This window comes from Canis lupus, chromosome 23, assembly GCF_003254725.2.
Source record: "Canis lupus dingo isolate Sandy chromosome 23, ASM325472v2, whole genome shotgun sequence".
Lineage (NCBI taxonomy): Eukaryota > Metazoa > Chordata > Mammalia > Carnivora > Canidae > Canis > Canis lupus.
In genome coordinates, this window is record NC_064265.1 from 21,361,659 (window position 1) to 21,387,748 (window position 26,090).

General features: G+C 33.4%; 1 protein-coding gene across 1 annotated transcript in view; it reads left to right on the forward strand.

Moving 5' to 3' along the window:
* Nucleotides 1-26,090, forward strand: part of ZNF385D (zinc finger protein 385D) — an 891,925-nt gene that overhangs the window by 207,187 nt on the left and 658,648 nt on the right. Inside the window, exon 2 of the mRNA XM_025448806.3 lies at nucleotides 20,971-21,189. Coding sequence (XP_025304591.1) covers nucleotides 20,971-21,189 — 219 coding nt within the window. The remainder of the gene's footprint in view (nucleotides 1-20,970; nucleotides 21,190-26,090) is intronic.

Here is a 26,090-nt window from a genome sequence, read left to right on the forward strand (position 1 = left end):
AATTAAAATAATTATATCCAATTTCACTAAAATTGGGCATATTTCTTTTTTTAAGATTTATTTATTTTTAGAGAGAGAGAGCAGGGGGAGGGACACAGGGAGACAGAGCAAATCACAAGCCAACTCCCCACTGAGTGCAGAGCCCTACATGAGGCTGGATCCAAGGCTCTGAGATCATGACCTCAACTAAAATCAGACAGTCTCTTCAATAAATGGTGCTGGGAAAATTGGACATCCACATGCAGAAGAATGAAACTAGACCACTCTCTTTCACCATACACAAAGATAAACTCAAAATGGATCAAAGATCTAAATGTGAGACAAGATTCCATCAAAATCCTAGAGGAGAACACAGGCAACACCCTTTTTGAACTCGGCCATAGTAACTTCTTGCAAGATACATCCACGAAGGCAAAAGAAACAAAAGCAAAAATGAACTATTGGGACTTCATCAAGATAAGAAGCTTTTGCACAGCAAAGGATACAGTCAACAAAACTCAAAGACAACCTACAGAATGGGAGAAGATATTTGCAAATGACCTATCAGATAAAGGGCTAGTTTCCAAGATCTATAAAGAACTTATTAAACTCAACACCAAAGAAACAAACCATCCAATCATGAAACGGGCAAAAGACATGAACAGAAATCTCACAGAGGAAGACATAGACATGGCCAACAAGCACATGAGAAAATGCTCTGCATCACTTGCCATCAGGGAAATACAAATCAAAACCACAATGAGATACTACCTCACACCAGTGAAAATGGGGAGAATTAACAAGGCAGGAAACCACAAATGTTGGAGAGGATGCGGAGAAAGGGGAACCCTCTTGCACTGTTGGTGGGAATGTGAACTGGTGCAGCCACTCTGGGAAACTGTGTGGAGGTTCCTCAAAGAGTTAAAAATAGATCTGCCCTACGACCCAGCAATTGCACTGCTGGGGATTTACCCCAAAGATACAGATGCAATGAAACGCCGGGACACCTGCACCTCGATGTTTCTAGCAGCAATGTCCACAATAGCCAAACTGTGGAAGGAGCCTCGGTGTCCATCGAAAGATGAATGGATAAAGAAGATGTGGTTTATGTATACAATGGAATATTACTCAGCCATTAGAAATGACAAATACCCACCATTTGCTTCAACGTGGATGGAACTGGAGGGTATTATGCTGAGTGAAATAAGTCAATCGGAAAAGGACAAACATTATATGGTCTCATTCATTTGGGGAATATAAATAATAGTGAAAGGGAATAGAAAGGAAGGGAGAAGAAATGGGTAGGAAATATCAGAAAGGGAGACAGAACATGAAGACTCCTAACTCTGGGAAACGAACTAGGGGTGGTAGAAGGGGAGGAGGGCAGGGGGTTGGGGTAAATGGGTGACGGGCACTGAGGGGAGCACTTGACGGGATGAGCACTGGGTGTTATTCTGTATGTTGGCAAATTGAACACCAATAAAAAATAAATTAATTATTAAAAAATAATAAAATCAAGACAAAAATAAAATAAAATTTAAAAAACCAAAAAGGAATCAGAACTTAACTGAGTCAATCACTCAAGTGCCCCCAAACTGGCATGTTTCTTGTAGATAAATAACAAGTCATGTAACTGAAAGAAAAATCCTTGTTTGAATGTGAATTTTAGCTATTTTAAAACATTTTTTTGTAGATTTTAGAATGTCATAGACCATCCTATGTAAATAGTCATTGTAAAATAATAGGTCATGTTCTTATTATTTTAACATAAGTAAATTATACCCAAAGTTACAAAAATGGAATGCTATCTATATATAGAGAAAAAAATCCCTGTATCTATGTCTAATTATTTATTATTTCTAATGGATGGATATGTTTCAAGGATTGCAATTTCATGAAAGAATGCCAGAGAAGCTTAAGGTAATTCAGAGAGATCAGTTTTATACATAAAAATATTTAATTTTACCTCAATATCAAGTTACCCCAGATAGTTCTTGCAAGCTTGTTCCACATTTTAGGTTATTATTTATATAACTTTGACCATTTAAAACTCGGCAACAATTGCTTTATGAACTTGTACCTGCTAGACATTATGCTCAGTGACTACAACAAAATCCTTACCACATATGTTTGGAGAAATTACCTCTAGTCATTTCAAAAAGAACTTTTCACTAATTTGAAATGAAAGCAAGGTTACCAATATAAGAATTAAACAAAATAAATTTATATAGATCTTTCCTCAAAAAACCTAATTGTTATACTTCATAAAAGCAACTATCATCACACAAGGCACAAGCCAGAATAAAATTAATACATGCTGTGGAATCTGAGCCCAGGGGATATGCCAAAACATGGAAAGAATGCCAGTCTGAACTTGAAATTTCCTGTTTTATAGATTTGCTTCTCAACTTTGACTGTATTTGAATATTATTAATATATTTGCCCACAAGTAATTGTTTTAGAAATTACTCCTCAGCAACAATATAAAATCTCAAACTGTGATGGCAACACTTGCCAAGAATACTGTTTTTATTGCTTCATTACACCCACTGGGCCATTTTTATTGTTGAATATAATGGGTAAGTGTTCATTTTCCAAACACTGCAAGCACATAGGGGCAAAAGTGTGTTAGAATTAGTAAAGAATAACAGATGGCATGTGATAGTTAGCATATACATTGCTCTGTAAGTAGAGCTCACTTTCTGGGATATCCTAATATCATTTGGAAGGTAGTGTTTGGTTAATGAACAATGGGACACTTTCAACGGGACACAAGGCAATATAGAATCATCTTCTTAGGTCCCTGTCTGTTAACTGCTGCTTTTGTAGATTCCTGCAGAACAATTTTGAATTATTTAAATTTGTCTTATTGTCCTATCCTGAAGAGAAACATGGAAGAGAAATCTAAAAATGTGAGGTTCTGGTGGTGAGGAGGATAAAAATTGGTATTACTGCACCATCTTTCTTTAGATAATGTGAACCAATTTATTCAGCTCTACAAACTCATATGCAATTATCCAGTATTATCACAATTCCCTCCCTTTCTCTCTCTCTCTCCCTTTTTGGGTTTCCCGGCTTCTGATTCAAAATTCTGCTTAGGTGGTTCTTTTCCTTTTATTTATTTATTTTTAAAAGATTTTACTTATTTATTCATGAGAGACAGAGAGAGACAGACAGACAGAGACAGAGACAGAGGCAGAAAGAGAAGCAGACTCCATGCAGGGAGCCCAATGTAGGACTTGATCCTGGAACTCCAGGATCATATCCTGAGCCAAAGGCAGATATTTAAACCGCTGAGCCAATAAGGTGTCCTGGTTCTTTCTCCTTTAAAAGGAAGTTTGGCACAGGTCTGTGAAATTAAATGTTATTTAGAATATGTAAATATCTAAATATTCCTCATGAGAGGAAAAGTGTTTCCTTCTCATTTCAGTACTTACTCCATTTTCTTACAAAATGAATTAAACATTTATGTAGTATTTAAAAAGTATGTTTATGTGTGTGTATGTATAGAGAGACAGAGAAAGAAAAAGTTACTCTTTTCAAAGTTGATTTCACATTTTAAGAGTTGATTTTTGTAAATTAATTATGGTCTCAAAAACTTTTAAGCCATTCAAAGTGCCCCATTAGTTAGCATGAGCATGAGAAATAAGTATATATTACCAGTTAATTAAAAAACATATGTGGTTGATTAGTACTTAGCTATCTTATTTTCATAGATCTCAATTAAATAAATGACTACAGTATATTCAGACTACAAGATGCCAATTAAAAGTTGATGCTAGAAAAAGGTACTGAACCAAGAAATGAAGAAATTTCAGTGAAGAACAGTCATATACTTTGTTAAGAATTTGCCTTTTCATATGTGAGAGATTGTACATTCTCTTTATTTTTTCAATCTAGATTGAAGATATCATTAGGCACTGGCTCTAGAGCCTGAATTCAAAATCCAGCTCTGCTACTTATTGGCTGTGCCTCAGTTTTCTCATCTATAAATTTGGATTAATTATGGAATATAACCTTCATTGGCAGTGTTTTAAGAATTAAATGCACTAATGTTTATAAAGTGTTTCATCAGTGTATAGCCCTAGAAAAAAAGTGTTTCTAAATTATTAGTTTTTTGAAACACTTAAGAAGCCCTGACATTTTCATTAGTGTTGTAAAATACGAATTAATTTTGAGCACATTTCAAATATGATATTGGTGCCAATTATTCTGAACACTTGTTTTAAACAAGGCTGTTTTTTCAACACTGAGATGTAGTCCATCCAGCATGAGTGTGAAATGAAATAAGACATCGGGATTTCAGAAGGAATTGACTCCATGTGATCGAAAACATATCTGGTTCCTATGATCAGCTCATTTTGCCCTTATACACATCTCCCTTGGATACATATAAGGAAAGTCAGATCAAAGTGAAAAGGTTGCTTGTTAGTCACATAATTAGGATGGGTAGAGTTAAAGGACATTGAAACCTGCAATAGCTCTCACCACAGATATGATCATACCAAAAGCCAGTTCTTTTCTACAGGCATGGTCACCACTGAACAATGCATTACTAGGTCCATGTGACCCTTGCCTCTCTGACTCTTTCACATGCTTTCCTGGTTGACAATTCTTGAAGTCAGTATTTCTTCATAAATCTGGATGTGTTTGTTCAAGTTATTTTAAGTTTTCTCTGAATTTATGCTTGCCTGGGAGCATTTTTTCCGAGGTGACTTTGCAGCTCTTTTCTGACCCATAATGTATCGATTTCATACTTTTCTTATTTTCAAGTTCCTGAAGAAGTCTCACTTTTTAACTGCAACGTGTATTGAGTAAACTTGCTTAATTAAGCCATTGGAATATAAAACTAAGTTGAATTTTAAAATAGCTAGAAGTGTGACCTTTTGTCCAGGAATGTCTCAATTTAGGCCTATTTACAGTTTAGCAAAGTATTATTATTAAGAGTTGCATTAAAATAAGCTAGCAGGAGTTTAGTACAAATATATTCTAACATGCCAACTTGCCGCTGTTGTCCTGTCTTTGATTAGAGAGTTAACTTAAAAGAGTTCTTAGGTTAACACATCATTAGATCGAGAAAACAGTCAGTGACAAATTTTTTTTTTCCTGGACAGATTTCAGACACTACATAACCAACATCTCCCTTACAAAGGTGTTTTTCCAGGTGGGATAGGAGTCCTTAAAAAAAAAAAAAAAGGTGGGGGACATGAATGCTGAATGGTTTGCAACATATTTATATATTTGTGAATTGTTTTGAGGAAAAAAATGTCACCATGCACGCTTTTTGTACAGAATTGTAGTCTAGCTTGCACTAAGGTTGCAATAATAGTTGTTTTACTGATAAGCATCATTGAGTTAGAAATGAGTATGAGACTGAGAACTATAACATTTATCTATTATGGGGTTTCATTTGGCTAAAATGTTCTTCTATTTCTTTCCTAGTCCATTGTACCTTCATTCCTCCAAATTTACAATTTTGAAGTTTCCACAGCCTTTTCCATTTTCATCACTGGCACTTTGGATCAGATAAACAGATCACTTTCCTGTTTGGTAAATTATAGTTATAATGAACTGAGGTTGATAGTAAATAATATTCAATGTATGTAGCAACATATCTGCTGATTACAGCATCTGAAAGGAAAACCATCTTTATTTAAAACATTTTATTTTAAATATAACTCAAAATATAGGATTAAAACAAGGACTTGTTTCTCCTATTTAATAGCCACATAGCACTACCATAAGTTTAAAAATTAGAAGTATATGGCATGACAAATCTATAAAACCTTGAGTGTTAAGAGACTTCTTGGCAATCTCATGTACTTACCCATTCTTGACTCTTGGGCTATCAAGATTTTGCTTGAGTAGTTTAATTCTGAGATTTATCAATCAAGAGCAACCGTCTTTTGTTTTGAAATTTAAAAAAATTATTTGAGTATAGTTAACACAATGTTATATTAGTTATAGGTGTACAACATAGTGACTTTACAATGTTATACATTATGCTATGCTCACTCCAAGTGTAGCTACCGTCTGTCACAGTACAATGCTATTAAAATATCATTGACTATATTCCTTATGCACACCTTTTATTTCCAGGATGCATTCATTCCCTAACTCCAGCAACCACCCATTTGTTCTTGTTCTTTGTATTTATAGGTCTGATTCTGCTTTTTGTTTGTTTATTCATTTGTGGTTTTTTGTTTTTTTGTTTTTGTTTTTGTTTTTTTTTTTAGATTTCACATATAAGTGAAATCAAATGGTATTAGGTTTTGTCAATCAGACTTATTTCACTTACCATATTACATAGTAGATCCATCCATGTTGTCGCAAATGGCATAATCTTCTCCTTTATGGCTGTGTAATGTTCCATTATATATATATAATGGAATATATATATATATTCCATTTTCCTTCATTCATCTATTATAAATGCCTAGGTTGCTTCCATGTTTGGGCTATTATAAACAATGCTGCAATAAACATAGTGGTGCATATATCTTTTTTAGTTAATATTTTCTTTTTTCCAGGTAAATACCCAATGGTGGGATTATTGGGTCATATGGTACTTCTTTTTTAAAATTTTTTGAGGAAACTCCATACTGTTTTCTGGAGTGGCTGTACTGATACATTCCTATCAACAGTGCATGAGGGTTCCTTTTTCTCCACATTCTCACCAAAAGGTGTTTCTTTTCTTCCTGATTTTAGCTATTCTAACAGTTATGAGGTGATATCTCATTGTGGTTTTGATTTACATTTTCCTGATGATTAGTGATGTTGAATATCTTTTCATGTGTCTTTTCACCATCTGTATGTTTTTGGGAAAAATGTCTATTCAGATCCTGTGGCCAATGTTTTAATTAGGTTGTTTTTTTGTTGTTAAATTACGGGAGTTCCTTATTTTATTCGAATAGTAACCACTTATTGGATGTGTCATCTGCACATATCTTCCCCATTCAGTGGGCTGCCTTTTTGTTTTGTTGATGGTTTTCTTTGCTGTGTAGGAGCAAAAGCAGTTGTCTTATCAATTAATCAATTAAAATTAGTAGTCATCAATTAATATACAACATACATTGCTGAAGATTTGAGATCTGGCACAATTAGAGGAAAATTAATTGAGAAAATCTATGTGAAAATCATTTATCAACTCTTAAAGTCCATATAAGTGCCAGATTTAAAAATTTATTCTAAAGGCAAAACACAATGTTGCAATCAATAATGTGAGATCAATAATGGAAACATGAGTCTAAAATATCACTTTCTCAAACTGAGCTACATTTTGTAGCATTAGAAGGAAACAAATTATTTGCTCACCTCTTTCATTTTACAAATGTGGAAACAGACCCAGAGGGGTGAAGGATTTTTCTGGAGACTACACACCTGAAATATGTTAGAATAAGTATACTTTGATAAGTCTTGATCTTTATACTGTAAATTCATGTTCAGAACTCATTAAAATGATCTTTGGTTCATCAATTAGAATTAATATTTAGGTAAAATCCAGGTATTGACAAAGTGAAACTTGTGGTTTTATACCCCATATCTCTTAAATAAATCTTAACCTAAATAAAAATTGGAACTTTCTTTTTTTAACTTTTTCTGTATTATAAAAGTAAAATAACAAAAACATGAAATATGTATAATATTGAAAATTGAATTAAAGGAAAAACTCAAGCTACAAAGAAAGTGAAAAAAAATCACTAATTGCTCTAAGAGCCAATATTTTGTTAAATTCCATTTCAATTCAAAAGCACATTCAAAGCGAGAATTATAATTTATAAATATAAATTATAAATTGTAATTATAATTTATTTGACTACTAAAATTTTAAATATTTTATTTATATTTTTATTATGTATATTATATATATATATATATGTATACACATATATATAAGAGAGAGAGAGACAGAGAGTGTGTGCATGCGAGAGTCAAGGGAGGGTCAGAGGGAGAGGGAGAAGCAGATCCCCTGCTGAGCAGGGAGCCAGACTCAGGGCTTGATCCCAGGACCCTGGGATTATGACCTAGGAGGAAGGCAGATGCTTAACTGATTTAGCGATTCGGGTGTCCTGCCTACTAAAATGTTTTTAATGAAAAATATATGTTAATGGTGGAATATAAATATACTTTTAGACTAATTTTTTAAACAGAGTTTTTATTTAATCATGGAGACAGAGAGGGAGGCAGAGACATAGGAAGAGGGAGAAGCAGGCTTCCTATGGGGAGCCTGATGGCAGGACTCAATCCCAGGACCCAGGGATCATGACCTGAGCCAAAGACAGACGCTCAACCACTGAGCCACCCAGGCATCCCTAAATATACTTTTATAAGAAACTTTTCATTTCATAAAAAAACTTTGTTAGTGAAATTTTTCATTCTCTGGAGATCAGAACATTTGAAAAAAGCAGAATCCATCTTTTTATCTTTAAAACGATTTAATTTTAACTACCCTAGATGAATGAGAGTCTGTTAAAAAAAAAAAAAGAAAGAAAAGAAAAGAAAAGAAAAACACCCAGCTAAAGAACTTTCTTTCTTATTGATAGTACTGTATGTAGCCTAAATTATTCATGCTGTAGTTTAAAGTCATGTAGTATTATTCTTTCATTAAGAGAAATGATAACTGCTTTCAATTTCATAATATTCCTTTATATATTTTAAGACTGTTATTAAGGTTCTTTTTAATCTTTTTTTTTTTTTTTAGGTCTAAGAAACCTAATTTGTTATAATTTAAATTTATGAATCCACTGTCTAACATTTAATGGTCTTTTACATCTCTTTTTAGACCTATATTCACATCTATCATGTCTCTATTTGGAGTTCAAATCTGAATATAATGCATTTGAGGAACATGAGTATGATTAAATCTTTACTGAAACCTACACACAAAAATCTCTCTCTTTATGTGTATAGTTATGTTCTGTCTTAAATTTACCACCCTGCAAAACATTTTATTTATAATAACTGCTATAATTTGACAAAGTCATTTAAAACATTATTTTTACGAGTACAATTATTGAGTTCTACAAACTTACTTAATAATCTTCAAGCTTATCGTTCTTGTAATGGAAAAAATATGCTAAATGGTACCATAGTATAAAATGAGTACTATTTAGTTTTGTCTTTTTTTAAATTTTTAAATTTTTTAATTTTGTCTTATTTCTGAATCAATTTCTAAGTCAAATTTGTTTTTTTTTTTTTTAAGCTATCTGGCCTGATTGTGACCTTTCTTTTTTTTTTTTTTTCTTAGTTTTTTTTTTTTTTTTTTTTTAAGATTTTATTTATTTATTCATAGAGACAGAGAGAGAGAGGCAGAGACACAGGCAGAGGGAGAAGCAGGCATCATACAGAGAGCCTGACCTGGGACTCCATCCAGGGTCTCCAGGATCACGCCCTGGGCTGCAGGCGGCACTAAACCGCTGCGCCACCAGGGCTGCCCTCTAAGTCAAATTTGACAGTGATATGTTAGTCATTGTGTTTTTATAGCAAATAGTTTCATTTTATATGGCAAATCTGATCAATTTCTAGATTCCTACATTGAGATGTTGAGTGTGCAAAACCAAATTCAGGCTCAGAAGCGCAGAGTGTCATAATTAATTAGCAGTGTCTGCCATGGTTATAAGTCAGGTGATTTAGATCTTCATGGAGATCTAATCTAATCTAATCTAAATCTAAAATTATTTTTCTATTTGTTTTACTTGAATATGTTTTGTATGTGTAGAGTTCAGAGACAGCGGAGATATGTTTGTTAAATGGACGTATTTAAGGAAGAAATGACTTAAACCTTTTTGAGAAAGCTGTGGTGGTAAGTTGTCAAGGAACTTTTTCTTAACAAACAAATATATTTCCTTGGAAGTTTGGGTTAATTCCTAATTTCACTGATAGAATATAGAAGAGTTAGTTGATATATTAGTTATCTAATGTTGCATAACATGATCATAGTGAACTAAATGGTTTAAGATAGCACAGGTTTATTATCTCACAGCTTCTGAACATCAATAATCCAGACATTGTTTAGCTGGTTTCTCTGGTTTGGCACTCATTAAAAGGGAACAAGTTATTTGCTCACCTCTTTCATTTTACAAATGTGGAAACAGACCCTGTCTTCTGTCAGGTTGCAGCTGATGAGCAAAAAGAGAAAAGCTAAACATAAAATGTCTCTGATTGGCTAGTTAAAGTACTCTTACTCAGAGTCAAATTACTCAGTGGCATACCAATTGCTTTGTGTAGGCTTATGAGTTTTGAAGCAAAACATCTCTAAACAAAACGTATCATCTGAGAGAACAGATGGCTATATGAAATACTGACTAAGAAAGCCGATGAAAGGAAGTGGTGGCAGATCTTTTGATTCCTTTAAGTTTCTAGGACTTGGTTATCAACTTATCAGCCAGGGCTCTGGTCTCATCTAAGGCTTGACTAGGGAAGAAACCACTTTCTCACTCATTTTGTTGGTAGCATTCAGCTGGTTATGATGGCCTCAGTTTCTCCATGGTTGTTGGTCAGAGTCTACCCTGAGCTCCTTGCCAAGTGGACCTCTCCATAGGGAAGCTTATACTCAGCAACTTGCTTTTCCACAGCTATTAAGGGTAAGAAAGTCTCTTCAATTGATGGGCATTACAATCTCATCTCATGTAACATAATCATATTTACATAATTACATACATCCCATCACCTCTACCATATTCTATTGATAGAAACATGTTACAGGTTCTGCCTATACTCCAGGGGAGTCTGCATAGGTCTGACCGACTATGAGGTAGACACCACAGGGACTATCTTAGAGCATGTCTGCCACAGTTGGCATGTACGAATTATTTCAGGGGACTTTCTTGTGCTATGAAACAATATTCTTATGCAGTCTGAAGATTGCCTGAAATAACAGTAATATCTTCTCTAATCCTCTAATACTAGGGCAGGGGTGTATAAAAGGAAACATTGAACTAAAGGTAATTATGTCATTCATAAAACTGCATGCAGAATATCATGAGAAAGTCTGATTTATGAAAAAACTAGATGTAGACAATAGCCGAAATCACACAAATATGAAAATCCATATTAAGAAGATAAAGTCTCTGAAAAAAAAGAAAAAAAATCCTAGGACTTTAAGTATTATGAATAAGACAAAGGCAAAGCTATTTCTTGAAATAAATGAACAACTCAAGCATCCAACTGCTGAATTTGCAAACTTGAATCTTAATTGCAATAAATACCACAGTTTTACTCTTTCTTGGCATGTAACATCATCAGGTTATCCTAAAGTCAGTATAATGAACATTTTCACCCTCTTCTCAAGTCTTCACAGAGGACTAGGATATTTGCTTTTTGGGAGTGCTAATATCCCAAGTGCCTAAAAGGGTGCTGCACACGGAGGAGGTGCTTTAAATATATTTGTCAAATCACTTTACTGATCTTCTGAGTTTCTGGTTCCTTCCGTCACAGAACTTTTCACCAGATTTAAGCCAAAACAATCTCTCTCTAATTTGGGTCTTCAAAAGTTTTTCTGGGACAAACCACTCTTCAATTTTATGTAAGCTGCTTTCCATGCAAAGTAGGATACAGATAAAAGCACAAAGCTATTTGGTGCATTCTCTAGGGAACAGGGTTAATATTTAAAATAACATCATAAAAAATATAGCCTGAGAACTCAGGAGCATGGCTCATAATCCGGCCTCAACACTCTGATAGCATGGTGAGGATACCGGATGGCATAAATCCGGGGGGTCAGATTTTGCCAAGGAGGCCCTGACATCATGACTGACTTCAAAAGAGATTCTTGAAATAAAATAATAATAATAGTAATAATAATAATAATAATAATTTTAAAAGGCTAGAATATGGGAAAATCTCCATTTTAAAAATATAATAAAAAGTAGTTATGAAGTGTTTTTCATAGGACTTTGAAACATTAAGGGATCACATTAATTACATTGAAATTTAAGATGCAGGGATGCCTGGGTGACTCAGTGGTTGAGCGTTTGCCTTGGCTCAGGGCCTGATCCCAGCGACCGGAATCTAGTCCCACATCAGGCTCCCCATAGGGAGCCTGCTTTTCCCTCTGCTTATGTCTCTGCCTCTCTCTCTATGTCTCTCATGAATAAATAAATAAAATCTTAAAAAAAAAGAAATTTAAAATGCATCTACTGAATATTGGTTTTAATAGAATGCCTTTTATTTTTTTTTTTATTTTTTTTTTTTTAGAATGCCTTTTATTAAAAAGACAAGACTTGCCTTTGGTTTTAGTTTTGCAGTTAAACTATGAGCTCTTGCTTGGTCTCAAAGATTTTCCAGCTATGATTTCATGATGAGTCCCTTGAAGAGTAAGGTAGGATTTTCTTTATCTGAGAACTCAAACTAGAAATTCTGATTATGAGTTTACAATTTTTAAAGCCCAGTGCCTAAGAATGGGGAAAGAATATATATAAAAGTTTCATTCTGTATTTTATCCTGACATTCCCAGTTTAATTTTTGTATGTGAATCCTTGAATATATAGTAAGCCTTTCTTCACCTTGTGAAAACCATAATCTTATTGAGACTGACAAATTTGGTTTAATGCCATGATGTAATAAAAACTGTAATTGAAGTAATAATCCATTAACCTTGACTTGTCTCATGTAATCTTCTATAATATCATTTTCCTATCATAAAAGTAAGATAGTACTAATTAAAATGTCCTCATTTTTAAAATTCCACCGTGATATTTAAGTCAAAAAGCTATATAAAACAGTTGCTGCTCATTAATAGGGAACTTATAGTAACATGATGATTAGATTGATTTAGATTGTCTGATTTTCTATGATGTTTCTCCAATTTATTTTTAATGTCTTTCATAGCTAAATTTTGGTGAATTTATGTGGAATTAATTAGATGTACTACATATATGCATGCCACTAAAGCTGAATACTGTGTATATGAATATGTGTGTGTTATATATTTATAAAGTTACAATAATGCTATTTTTATGCCTAGTGTTATGGGAATCTCCAGATACTGTAGTTTTAAATTTAAATTCATACTGCACTCTAGTGGGGAATGAGATCAATGCAAAATTGTTCTTATGTTGGTATTTTAAGGTAATTACGTAATTATGGACTATTTATAGTTTTAAAAATGAAGTGTATAAGAATGTGATCTATAATTTTCTCAAAGGTAAAATGCTATAAATATAATTAATATATGATGCATATAATATTTATGTTTAATATTGGACCATTAGAGTAAAATATGATGTTTTTTAAATTAGTCTTGGGGATACCTGGGTGGCTCAGTGGTTGAGTGTCTGCCTTTGGCTCAGGGCATGATCCCAGGTCCAGGGATTGAGTCCCACATTAGGCTCCCTGCGAGAAGCCTGCTTCTCCCTCTATGTCTCTGCCTCTCTCTCTGTGTCTCTCATGAATAAATAAATGAAATCTTTAAAAAAATGAATTAGTCTTGAAAATAGAGGAAAATTGTCTACTGAGAGCGCTCACTTGATTTCTTGCAGAAATCCTAATTTAAGGAAATATCAAATAAAACTCAATTGCTCATTTTTTTCTACTAAGATGAAAAAAGAATAGCTAACTTTCTTCTATAAATTTCAAAAATGATGATTAGATTTTAAAATATTTGCTTGTTGGGGCATCTTGATGGCTCAGTTAAGTGTCTAACTCAGTTTCAGCTCAAGTCATGATCTCATGACTCATGATGGATCCCACAGTATTCGGCGCCTCAATCAGCAGAGAGTCTGCTTGAAGGTTCTCTCCTTCTTCTCCTCCCTCCATTCATGCTCTTTCTTTCTCTCTCTTGAAATAAATAATCTTTTTTTATTTTTAAAATATTTTATTTATTTATTCATGAGAGACACAGAGAGGCAGAGACATAGGCAGAGGGACTTGATCCCAGGACCCCAGGATCATGACCTGAGCCAAAGGCAGATGCTCAACAACTGAGCCACCCAGGTGCCCTAAATAAATCTTCAAAAAAATAAAATATTTGCTTGTTATACTTCGTTGGTGGTCCTCATTTCAAGAAGCAACTTCATTGAAACTTTGGACAACAATTTTGTCATCATTAAAATCACCTTTAGGATACATAATAGCTGTTTTATTTTTTTAAAGTTATTTCAAATTAAATGAGTGCTTTTAAAATCCATTTATAATATTGTCTCTGGAAATTTTATTCCAAATAACCAGTATCCAATCATGTAATAGTAGTATAGTACCATTTTTCTAAGTATTTTGTTCTGTGAATACTTTTTCAAGATGTTTATACTTTTCTCTGATTTTTTATTTGACCTTTGAGAGATTTCCTCAGAATGACATCTTACAGTTGTAGTTATGAGATTATATTCTCACAAATAATGATTAATTCTTTGTTGCATTGTTTTATCATCTTTTTTATTGAGTCAGGCAAGTAAAGTCATACAAGAGCAAATTACAAACTCTATTAGGATTTGTACAGATTGTACGAAGTAAAATTTCTCTTCAGTGAAATGGCCTAGAATTTCATGTCTTCCCCCAAAAGTACTTTTTTTCATAATAAAGCAATAGAGAAAGCTATTTGTGACATAATAGACTCTAAAAGGAATTTAGGAATGCTTGGGTGGCTCATCGGTTGAGATTCTGCCTTTGGCCCAGGGCGTGATTCTGGAGTCCAGGGATCCAGTCCCACATTGGGCTTCCTGCATGGAGCCTGCTTCATGCCTGTGTCTCTGCTTCTCTCTCTCTCTCCCTGTCTCTCTCATGAATAAATAAACAAAATCATAAATAAACAAATATATAAATAATAAAAGCATTTAATATCAGTAGATATCTCTTTTCAGAAAGATAATTTTTTAGAACAAAAGTTGTTTTACATTTGGACAGTATTTAGATGTTTGCTTTTATTTTCTCAAAGAAATTGACTTTGAAAGAAATAGGCAAAATTTATCACCTCTTGTCCTTGTATAAGTATTATCAAAAGTCAAGGAATTAAAGCTGCTTATCAATTGAATTTATGAGTTATATATTTTTAGTATTCCTAGCTGTTATCCACCTGAACAATTCATCTTTCATATCTATAATCAAATGTTCATTTTAATCTAAATGACAAATGACTGCTACATACATGGTCATACCAAGGTCTCTAAAGGTATTTTTAGTGTTTGCTATTTAGTTATGCGACTATGTATGGAAGCAGGTCTGTACTAAATGTGTTCTGTATTTATAAGTCCCTATCTATTTCATTTTTAAAACTATTATGGCAGGAGAAGCCACTGAAAAAGCAATAATAGTTTATTTATGCCATTTACTATTGTATGATTTTATAGGTCATATATAAAACTCTTTTTAGAGTATGGTTTATTGTGCTCTAAACTACCTGTTGGCAGATGTTATCTACTGTCACTTCATATTATTGTAGACCCTTAAGATACCTGGAGATCTTAAAGCCTTACCATTTTGATAAGGTAGCAGATCCAAGAACAAGAGATAAAGGCAACCAGGGTCAAAACAATGGAACCTGGCTTGTTAACTTTGAAATAAAACACTGAAATTATCTATAGAGAAAGTTTTCCACTCAATCAAATTTGGTTTGTCAAATGATATACGCTACTGTAAATGCTTCTAATTTTATATTAATGGTTGTTGATTGCTTTGGTAGGGTTGAAATTCTAACCACAAATGGAGTTTCTGAATGCTTAATTATATGGAGATTGGTTGGATAAGCTGTGTGTGTGTGAATAGCTTATCCTTCATCCTGATTGGAACTTATAGACAGACTAAAGGCCTCAGTTAAGGTGTGTTAAATTGTGGTTGGTTAGTTTTTAATAGGCAAATTAAATTTTTAAAAAAATGGCTTGGAACCATGATCTGTATTGGATTTCCCACCCTTTCCTGTCTGAATTGCACTTACCTCCCCAGTCATATGCAGGGCAGCTGGAAAATTCTGGGCTTCCATTCAGGAATGTGAGCCTTTCCATTTTAAGTTAACATATGACAACCGGGAAGATAAAAAAATGTAATTTTTTAAAGTTTTATTTTTATTTAAGTAATCTCTACAACCAACATGCATCTCAAATTCATGACCCTAAGATTAAGTCACATGCTCTTCCAACTGAGCCATCCAGTCCCCTCAGAAAATGTAATTTTAAAAGAATTTGTAATACCAAATTTCTCCTGAAATTTCACCATGTGTGTGGGCCACACATGTGGCAGTGATCCTTTCCCTCACCCTTCCAATCACACAATTTGTTTTTCCTGCTTGGGGATAAATGAGTAAGGGATAAAGAAAAGAAGAGAAGCTTCTTTCTTAGTTCTTTCTCAGTGTACAGAAGTTCCAGAGAAATTCTGGCTTGATGGATCAAGAAGAGAGAATGGACCCTGACCTTTCTAACTCCCCTTTAGAAGAACTCTAGATGTGTAGCAAAGTTGCCAAGTTAGTACAATTCCCATATACCTCATACAACCAGTTTCTTCTATTGTTGATAGGTTAATATGGTCCATTTATCAAAACTAATGGACTTGTAATAATATATTAATATTAATGAAACTGTGGATTTTATTATTATTTTTTACCTAGTGTTCTGAGTTTCCGAACCCTATCCTAGATACTATCTTTCATTTACTTTTAATGTTTCCTTTGGCTTCTCTGGGCTGTGATAATTTCTCAAACTTTGTTTTTGATGACCTTGACAGTTTTCAGGAGTAACAATCAGGTATTTTGTAGCATGTTCTTCATTTTGTTTTTGTCTCATGTATTTCTCATGCTTTGACTTGGATTATGTGTTTTTTTTTAATTTATTTTTTGTTGGTGTTCAATTTACTAACATACAGAATAACCCCCAGTGCCCGTCACCCATTCACTCCTACCCCCCGCCCTCCTCCCCTTCCACCACCCCTAGTTCGTTTCCCAGAGTTAGCAGTCTTTACGTTCTGTCTCCCTTTCTGATATTTCCCACACATTTCTTCTCCCTTCCCTTATATTCCCTTTCACTATTATTTATATTCCCCAAATGAATGAGAACACATAATGTTTGTCCTTCTCCGACCAACTTACTTCACTCAGCATAATACCCTCCAGTTCCATCCACGTTGAAGCAAATGGTGGGTATTTGTCATTTCTAATAGCTGAGTAATATTCCATTGTATACATAAACCACATCTTCTTTATCCACTCATCTTTTGATGGACACCGAGGCTCCTTCCACAGTTTGGCTATTGTGGATTATGTGTTTTTGTGAGGAAAACACATAGAGGTGAAAAACCATTCTCAACACATCTTATCAAGGTTTACATGCTGTCAACATGACTTATCAATGTTGTTAGCCTTGATTACATAGCTGAGATAGTGTTTGTCAAGTTTCCCCATGATAGAGTTACTTTTTCTCCTCTTTCCATACTTTATCATTTGGAAGCAAGTCACTAAGCAGATCCTGTTCTTAAGGGGTAGGGAGTTATGTCTCTTCCCTCCTGAAGAAGGGTATTTATTTAAGTTATTTGGATCACTTCTTTTTGGGGGTTTGCATCTTCTTCTGCATTTACTTTTTAAAATATCAGTATGTATTCATTGATATTTTATATTTAAAATATAAAGTATTTTATACTTTGGACTATACCAATAATATGGTATTTAGTTGGTTGTTCCAGCATTGGTCATTAGAAGTTCCAGTTGGCTTTTATGTCTATTACCCAACTTTTGATTATTAACAAGTTGAGTTACACCAAACTTTGGGTTCATTAGGTTTATGGGCTGTTACCCTGAACGTGGTATGGGGAAGAAAAGATAAGCAATTTTCGGGGCAGTCTTACACTAAAAGGCTGGTTCAAGAGGTGATATTTCAGCTTCTACCTCAAAAGTTTCTCAAGTGGGTCAAAACAATGTACTATAAATGAACTTCAAGAACCCTGTTGCTTCCCAGGGAAAATATTTTGTCCACTTTTATTTCTCAAATTATGCTCAGATATATGGTTTAATATAGCTTGTTAAAGATGAGTTCTCTTATGTACAGTACCTTTTATTTCTATGAATCATAGGATTAATTTAAACTTTTTGTCTACAAAATTTAAAACACCCACAAGCAGATACCTAATTCCTACAATAATCATCCCTATGATAACTCTAATCCTTGAACGTATTACACCATGAAGTCTAGATCCACATTATTGTGTAAAGCCACAGACTTTCATTGTGTCTTCAGTAGTTCTGAGGAACAGAGGTTAGGTGGAAAAAAAAAAAAAAAAAAAAAGAATGTATCTATAAAATAGTTTGGGTTCCAAGCTAGTTACCTAAAGCCTAGTAGGACCACTGAATTTTCTCCTAGTGAAAGTCAAATGAGCAAAATTTCCCCTCCAGAATTTAAATGATAACTTTTACCATATTAGGAGTCAAAATTACCTGTGTATATACTGCCTCCTACTTTAGAGAATGCCATTTGAAACATTGCTGTTTTCTTGCATATTCTATAAAAGCTTTGCAATGTTGCACCTCCGTCACCAAGACCGAGATTTCCTTTTTTCCTAATGTTCATGCCATAGTTAATATATCTTACTTTCTCTTTCCTTTAAGAGTTATTTCCTTGCCTCTCCTTCTCCTAGTGCAAAATTAATTGTTGACTCTGGTGACCTAGTCTTCACTTTCTTTAGTGATCAGGGAACCCCTTATCTGTAAGCAAATAAATCTCATAGCCGTGATAGAAAATTTCGTCTCCAGTATTTTCCCCTACTAAATTGTTGGCAGACATTCTTATTTTATAGGTCAAGGTGGAAATGTGAATCAAGAAAGAAAATGTTTCCTTCCAAACAAACGCATATATTTGTTAAAAATGATGTGTCACAAGGGCTCATGCTCTGGGACTGTCTGTATAGTTTGGCCTAGTTCTGACAAAGCTACCATTCATTCAGTAGGATACATATTCTCTTTTATGGCTTATTTCTTTCAAATATATTGATTTTTAAAATAGTAAGTGTAGTAAGTGATCACCAGGTAAAATTTTGAAAATGAGGAAAAGATATAGAAAAAAAGCCAACTTTAATCTCACCATTCGGAATCAACTATTATCATTTTTTCGAAGTCTTGTTTGTGTTTTACATAGTTGTAAACATTTGTAAATTTACATCTTACAGGTTTTTTTAATTATATAGAAAGAATTTCCCGTGTTATAAATTTTTCCAATCTATTTTATTGGCTATACAATATCACAATGATTAAATGTACCATCTTTTACTTAATCTTTTTCATTACTTAAAGTTAGTTGAGATAAAAGACTTTAAAAATATAAATAAACTCTAGAAAAGAGTTTTGAAATATTCTGAATAGAATCTGGAGTAGATACTAAAATTACTTTTTTATATATATATAAAATAAGAAAAGCTAATATATTTAGTATATATTTTGCTATAACTAAAATTATGTAATCACTTCAAAAAATCTATTTTCTCTTCAATGTGACCACTTAAATTATATGTTTAATATTTTGTTATAGGGTCTACTTGAGTAAGAAAGATGAAGCTTCCTTCTAAAGGGGAAGTTAATATATTTTAAATAAATTGGTCTTCCCCAAAGCATGATTTATATACTTATAATCTTTTATTCCTTTTGGAAATTAGATACTTCAATATTTTTTAAGAGATTCAAGTATTAGGTATTTGACCTGATTTATTAGGTAAATTTTTATTATTAAAATTATTTTGGCATTTGTTACCTCATTCACCTGATGCCAAAGCCTATCTTGTAATAACTGTCTTATCATTATCAGTAAGTTGAATAATGGTAAGGATCATCCTCATCTTGCTTATCAGTTTATCTCCAGCACCTAGGGAGTTGCCTGTCACACAGTAGGCAGTTAATAAATTCATGCTAAAATAATTGTTGCTTTCTTGCCAATATTTTCAATGACAATGCAATAAATCCTTGAGGAACCTGTAAAACTGGAATGGAGAAATCAAATCTGGACCATAAGAGTTAGGCTGAGTCCTATGTAGTGAAAACACAGAATTTTGAAATGAGCCATTGTTTTAAGTAATTTGTAAATGAATAGCTAAATTTGTATTGCAGTAGTTACTTAATTATTACTATGGTAAAGCCAGTGGTACTGGAACTGTTAGTGGCCCTTTTCTCTTGGATTTGAGTATACAAAGCATATATTTATCCAAAAATAATATATTCCAATGTAATCCATAGATAAGTTACACTTTTTGCACCTTACTTACAAAGGTATCTTGGGTATTCAGAATCTCTTTTGTGCTCCAGGTATAAAATATGAAATTTTAGGTACTGAAACAATTTCAGCATTTTTGTATCTGTAGGATGTAAGTGACCTTACTTAATTGGCAAGGAATATAAAAACAAGAGAAAGTTATTTAGTTGAATCAAAAGGATAATATCTACATTAATACATGCTAGAGGGATCCCTGGGTGGCGTAGCGGTTTGGCGCCTGCCTTTGGCCCAGGGCGCGATCCTGGAGACCCGGGATTGAATCCCACGTCGGGCTCCCGGTGCATGGAGTTTGCTTCTCCCTCTGCCTGTGTCTCTGCCTCATTCTCTCTCTCTCTCTCTGTGACTATCACAAATAAATAAAAATTTTAAAAAAAATAAAAAAAAATACATGCTAGAAAACAAGATGATGAATTTGGTATTTGGAGATTAATAAAATGGAATGCTTATCCTAACTATACCATTTATTTGCTGTGTGACCCTAGGTAAGTTTTTTAACTACTCTAAACCTTAGTTTCTTCAGATATGAGACAGGAAAATCTATAGTGTCTATTCTACTGTCATAATGATTGAATGAGACAATGTATGCTAGACCTTTGTCAGACATTTGACACAGAAAAAAACAAAATGAAATATTTCTCATTTGTATTCCATTAAGGAAGTGATATACTTTCAAAGAGTATGAAAGCAACGTGCTAAAAAGGGAAGAAGTGGAAATTTTGAATTTTTATTATCTAGAACAGTGCTTATTTGCTACCCAATTCAGTCCTATGAAAGAATCCAGAAGTCTTGATCAGCCTGTTCATAGATTCCTTTGTACCCCTAGATTTCACATGTGCACATGATGGAGAGAGTGAGGCTGAATTTTTACCTGATGACTTTGAAGACAAACCAGAAAGAGAAAAGAAACATACCAATTTCACTTTGTGCAACGTTTGTAACATTCAGCTGAATTCAGCTGCTCAAGCACAAATCCACTACAATGGCAAATCACATCAAAAGAGATTAAAACAACTGAGCAATGGGATGCTGAAAAATGACAATGGTAAGTTTTTCTAAAAATGTGTTCTCAATTTTACATCATCAACTTAAGTTATTTGTGTACCTGCAGATGTAAATATAAAAGAATGGACTAATTTATTTTTAAAACCCAGACAGAACACTACATAAAAGCTTATCAGCATATCAAATTAAATAATCCCTCACAGCATTTTGGATGAAAACGGGAAATTTTGTTTGTTGTATACACTTAATTGTATTAGCATTGTGATCGTGACCCTCCAAGATATTTGCTATAATTTGAAAAAGTTGACATTAGAGTTCCTTGATGTTTGCCTTTAACGTAGATTTTGCAAATGGGCATCCTTTTAAATATTATACAAAATGATATTTAGAGTTTTTGTTTTTGCATAATAGGGGCTTCAATAGGTAAGTAAGATTGCCGTTCAATTGAGAAAAATACATATCTTATGAACTACATGTTTTAACAATAAAGTATGATGTCAGTACTTACCGATTGTTTAAATTTGCTACTGAAAATTCATGGTTTGCTTAATCATTTTAGAATACTTTTTGAAAGTGTATGCTGAGTTTTAGAGTAAACAGATTTTAAAAATAGCACAAAATACTTTTGGAAACAATGGAACTGTTTTAGAAAAAACATGAGGAGTTGAGGCGGGAGAAGAGTGGATTCCTTTGAAAGGCTAGGAAAATAGGAAACAATAGCAAACAAAATGTTACAATACTGTATTCTGGTTGGATGCTTCATGTTTGGTAAATAATATACATTTGTCTAAATTTTAAGGCTTTAATAATGAGACCAAATATTCATCTATGCTAATGTTTGGCATCATGAAGTTTTTTTTTTAACATAAATTTGTAGTTTGTTTCAAGGCTACCAAATAATGAGAAGAAAAACTCTACATTTTTAAAATGGAAATTATTTCTACCTTGCCTTGTGTTTTTATATGGCTAAGCTAAAGTAGTCTACTGGAAAGGACTCCGTATTTATGTTTCTGTGGTATGACTAATTGTTAGTCTTGGATGTTGGTGGTCAAAAGACACGTAAAAAACAAAAATAGTCATCAGGGAGTGCCTGAGTAGCTGGGTGGTTGAGCTCTGCGTTCAGCTCAGGGCATGGTCCTAGAGTGCCGAGATTGAGTCCCATGTCAGGCTCCCCTCCAGGAGCCTGCTTCTCCCTCTGCCTATGTCTCTGCCTCCCTCTGTGCATCTCTCATGAACAAATAAATAAAATATTTTTTAAAAGTAGTCATCAGAAAATAATTGAGAACTACTAAATTCTACAGGCATAAAATGAACTAGTAAGACAAAAATGTATTTCTTAAGTCATGTTTAAAATATATATTTCACAGCCTCTATTTTGAACTACTTCACCTTATGTTTGACATTTGGGTAAAATCTTTTTTTTTATTATTTGGGTAAAATCTTCTTAAGCACAGTATGATTAAATTTCAAATTGTTTTTCTTCAAGTCTGTATTATTGGAGGTAATGGTGACAAGTCTGGTGTTTTACTTTACCTACCTTTACATTTACAAACCTCTTTTGGGAGGAGTAATAAATGATATCATACAAGGAAACCAAGACAAAAGTCATGCCTAGCTTAGAAACTCAAATCAGAGCCAATCCCAAACAAAATTTAGAATGGTCAAAGGTTTTCAAATCCTAATACTAGGAATGATTTCCCTCAAATTGGTATTTTAAAATAATTTTATCAGTGCATTTATTATAGGGTAGTATTGTGATAAAATTTTTATGTGCATTTTCTTGTTTAATTTTTCATTACAACCACAGAGATGTTGCTATCATATTTTTCTTATAAATGTGGAAATTGAGGGTAACATTGATTAAATAGTGTGATGAAGGTCACACAACTATTATTTTTTTTTTTTTTTTTTTTTTTTTTTGAAGGTCACACAACTATTAAATGGTCAAACTAGCAATCGAACTCAGGTCTTATTCATTTATATACCTGCACTTCTGAAGTCTGCTGCCTCCTCAGAATGAATATTCTGCAGAAACTTGCCTTTCTTTATTCAAAGAGAGAAATCATTTTAGGAAAGATAAAAAAAAATCCTATCATATTTCCAACAATGCATTGATCAATGTGGTGCTTAACAAAATTTATTGCTACATTTTTCTATTCATATTTTTTTCCAAGGCTCTTTCTAGTAAGAGTCATTAAAAACAACCAGGAATTAATAAGAACACTTGGTTTAGATCATATTAGTTTGGCCTGGAATGATACTTCCGAGGAAAGCCTCACCTTTTTGTACAGGTGGATGTTACTACAGGCAATCAACTTCACAACTGACTTAGTTCCTCACATTAATATGGAGATATTATTTCTTATACATATTCCTCCATTCCCCACTCTCAAAGTGTACTTTTTCAGACTTTTTCAGAATTAGAAAGAAGCCCCATTCCAAGCCTTATATACCTATTACTTGTGATTCCTTTACTACACAGAAACCAAGCTAAAAATGGAATTTCTAATAATAAAGGATCCAAAAAAAATTCTTAATTGAGAATATTATCATTTTTATTTGGAGAAATAGAAATTGTTTTATTTTTCTTCTGGAATGTACACACTTGCAGAATGGACTGCTGTGAACTGCTTCCATCTTAGAAAATCTTCTCTTCAATCTAGATTTCAAATGGGGAATAATTTAATATAGTAGTGCCAAAAAGGAATATGACAATAGAGATGTTTACCTGAATTCACTCAACCTTGTGCTTAATTGATTTATTTTTAAGGATGCAAATTAAATAGTAGACATGGAACTAATTATTATTCATTTGAGATTGTCTAAATGGAGAAAAACATACTATCATTTCTGACTTTACTGAACGTAGAGCATCATTATAATTATATGCCTAAAGTCATATCCTAACAAATACTACAGAAGACAAGAGTAAACAAGAGTAGACAATCATCTAAAATTTGGTTTCTGCATTTTTAAGCAAAATATTGCATTTCTCATGTCATCTCACTTAATAGAGAAAGTGGTCATCTGAAGATCATAGTGAAAAAATGCATTAGGTGTACTAATTAATAGGTCACTGTTCCCCCAGGTAAGACTTTTACATTTCTGATAGTGCTGCACTCTTTGGAGAAGTTGTTATATGGAACATGTGCTGCACACTTGGGTGCATGCTATCCTGAGTCTCCAAAGTCCCTCCTGCTAGTTAGAAATGCTGCCTGCTGGGTTCTTCCCTAAGCATGCCCTCAGCCAAAGGGAGCTACCTCTCCTCTCTTGATCTTGTTCCTTTCTTGAGGGCAGCCTGCAGAAGCCCCAGCTCCTTGCCTCAAAAGTCGGTATACAGCTCTAAAAAGCTATTCCAGCTTCAGGTTTGCTGATGGTACTGTGGCAGTACTATCATATCCTTGCCTCACCCCTTACCCAGTCCTGCTTTCCTCATGCCTCAGAGGTATAGAACCCTCATTCACCACTCGCCCACAAAATCATCGGAGTCTACTTCCTGGAAATCTACCTAAGATACCACCGGTGCTTGTTGTATCTTAAAGTGATATGTGTAATATGCTTCATTGTGCAAAAGCAACAAAATTTAATACTTTCCCCCATCTATATTGTCTATTTGTTGCCTGAATATAAGTTTTGTCATAAAAAATACAAAGAGAACAAAAAGTGAGCTAGTGTTTATTAGTCTGGGTGTCTTATATATATATCATCTATGAAACCCCAGTCAACAGCTTTGCAAAGCACATATTATTCTATTTTATAAACAAGGTAGCCAAGAATCAAAGGGACTAAGACATTTGCCAAATAACTCAATGCATAAAGTTTCCTATGTCTCCATTATCAGCAACATACAAATCCCCCTGGTAAACTTAAACTCTAGTGTCACAAAATTATGTCATGTATTTGGATGTATTCTTATGTTGTTGAGTTATGTTATTTTTTAAACAATATACATTATTACAAAATATCTAATGTTTCCATAAATTCTCTTTACCAACTGCTGAAAATATTTTGTGGAGAATAGTCATATAAATAAATAAAATAAAATAAATAAGTCATTTTATAATCTATCACTATACATTCACTGTTACTCCAGAAATACATTTCTTTTTGTTGCACATTTTATAAGGTGAGAAGATACAGAAATAGCAAAAGGGTATTCTGTAGTAAAAAAAAAAAAAGCTTAAATGTGTAGCTTTATCATATTCCAGAAATTCCATGCCTCACCCTCTCATGAAAACTATAAACTAAAGAAATTTCAGTACAAACTGCATGGCTTACTAATTTTTCTCTTTGGATAACATCTTTCATTTTGTTTTTAATTAGAAGTTAAGTTCTGCAGAGAACCATTATTTTTATGATGATATAAAATAATATTATCTCATTTGGGCTGTTCATAAATGTTCAAAACTAAAATAAAAAATCACAAGGGTTCTGCAAATGTAATTTCTCTAAATTGTCACGGTTCTACCAGGTATGAAAATAAATATGAGTAAGTAAAACTGAATGTACAGTATTACATGTATGATAATATAATAGTGTTTGCATAGTACCACCTTTTTATTAATGCATGCTTTAAAATTACTCTAAAGAAATTAATAATGGAATTGAGATTATGGATAAATGTTCAGATTTTGCTCACATTTGGCATTTTATGTTCTAATTATGTGATATATTCTACAGTGAAAAAAATAAGGTTTTTATTGTGTATGTAGGATTTTTTTTAATTTTTATTTATTTATGATAGTCACAGAGAGAGAGAGAGAGAGGCAGAGACACAGGCAGAGGGAGAAGCAGGCTCCATGCACCGGGAGCCCGACGTGGGATTCGATCCCGGGTCTCCAGGATCGCGCCCTGGGCCAAAGGCAGGCGCTAAACCGCTGCGCCACCCAGGGATCCCTGTATGTAGGATTTCTTATAAGATTTTCAGGGAGTATAAAGTTG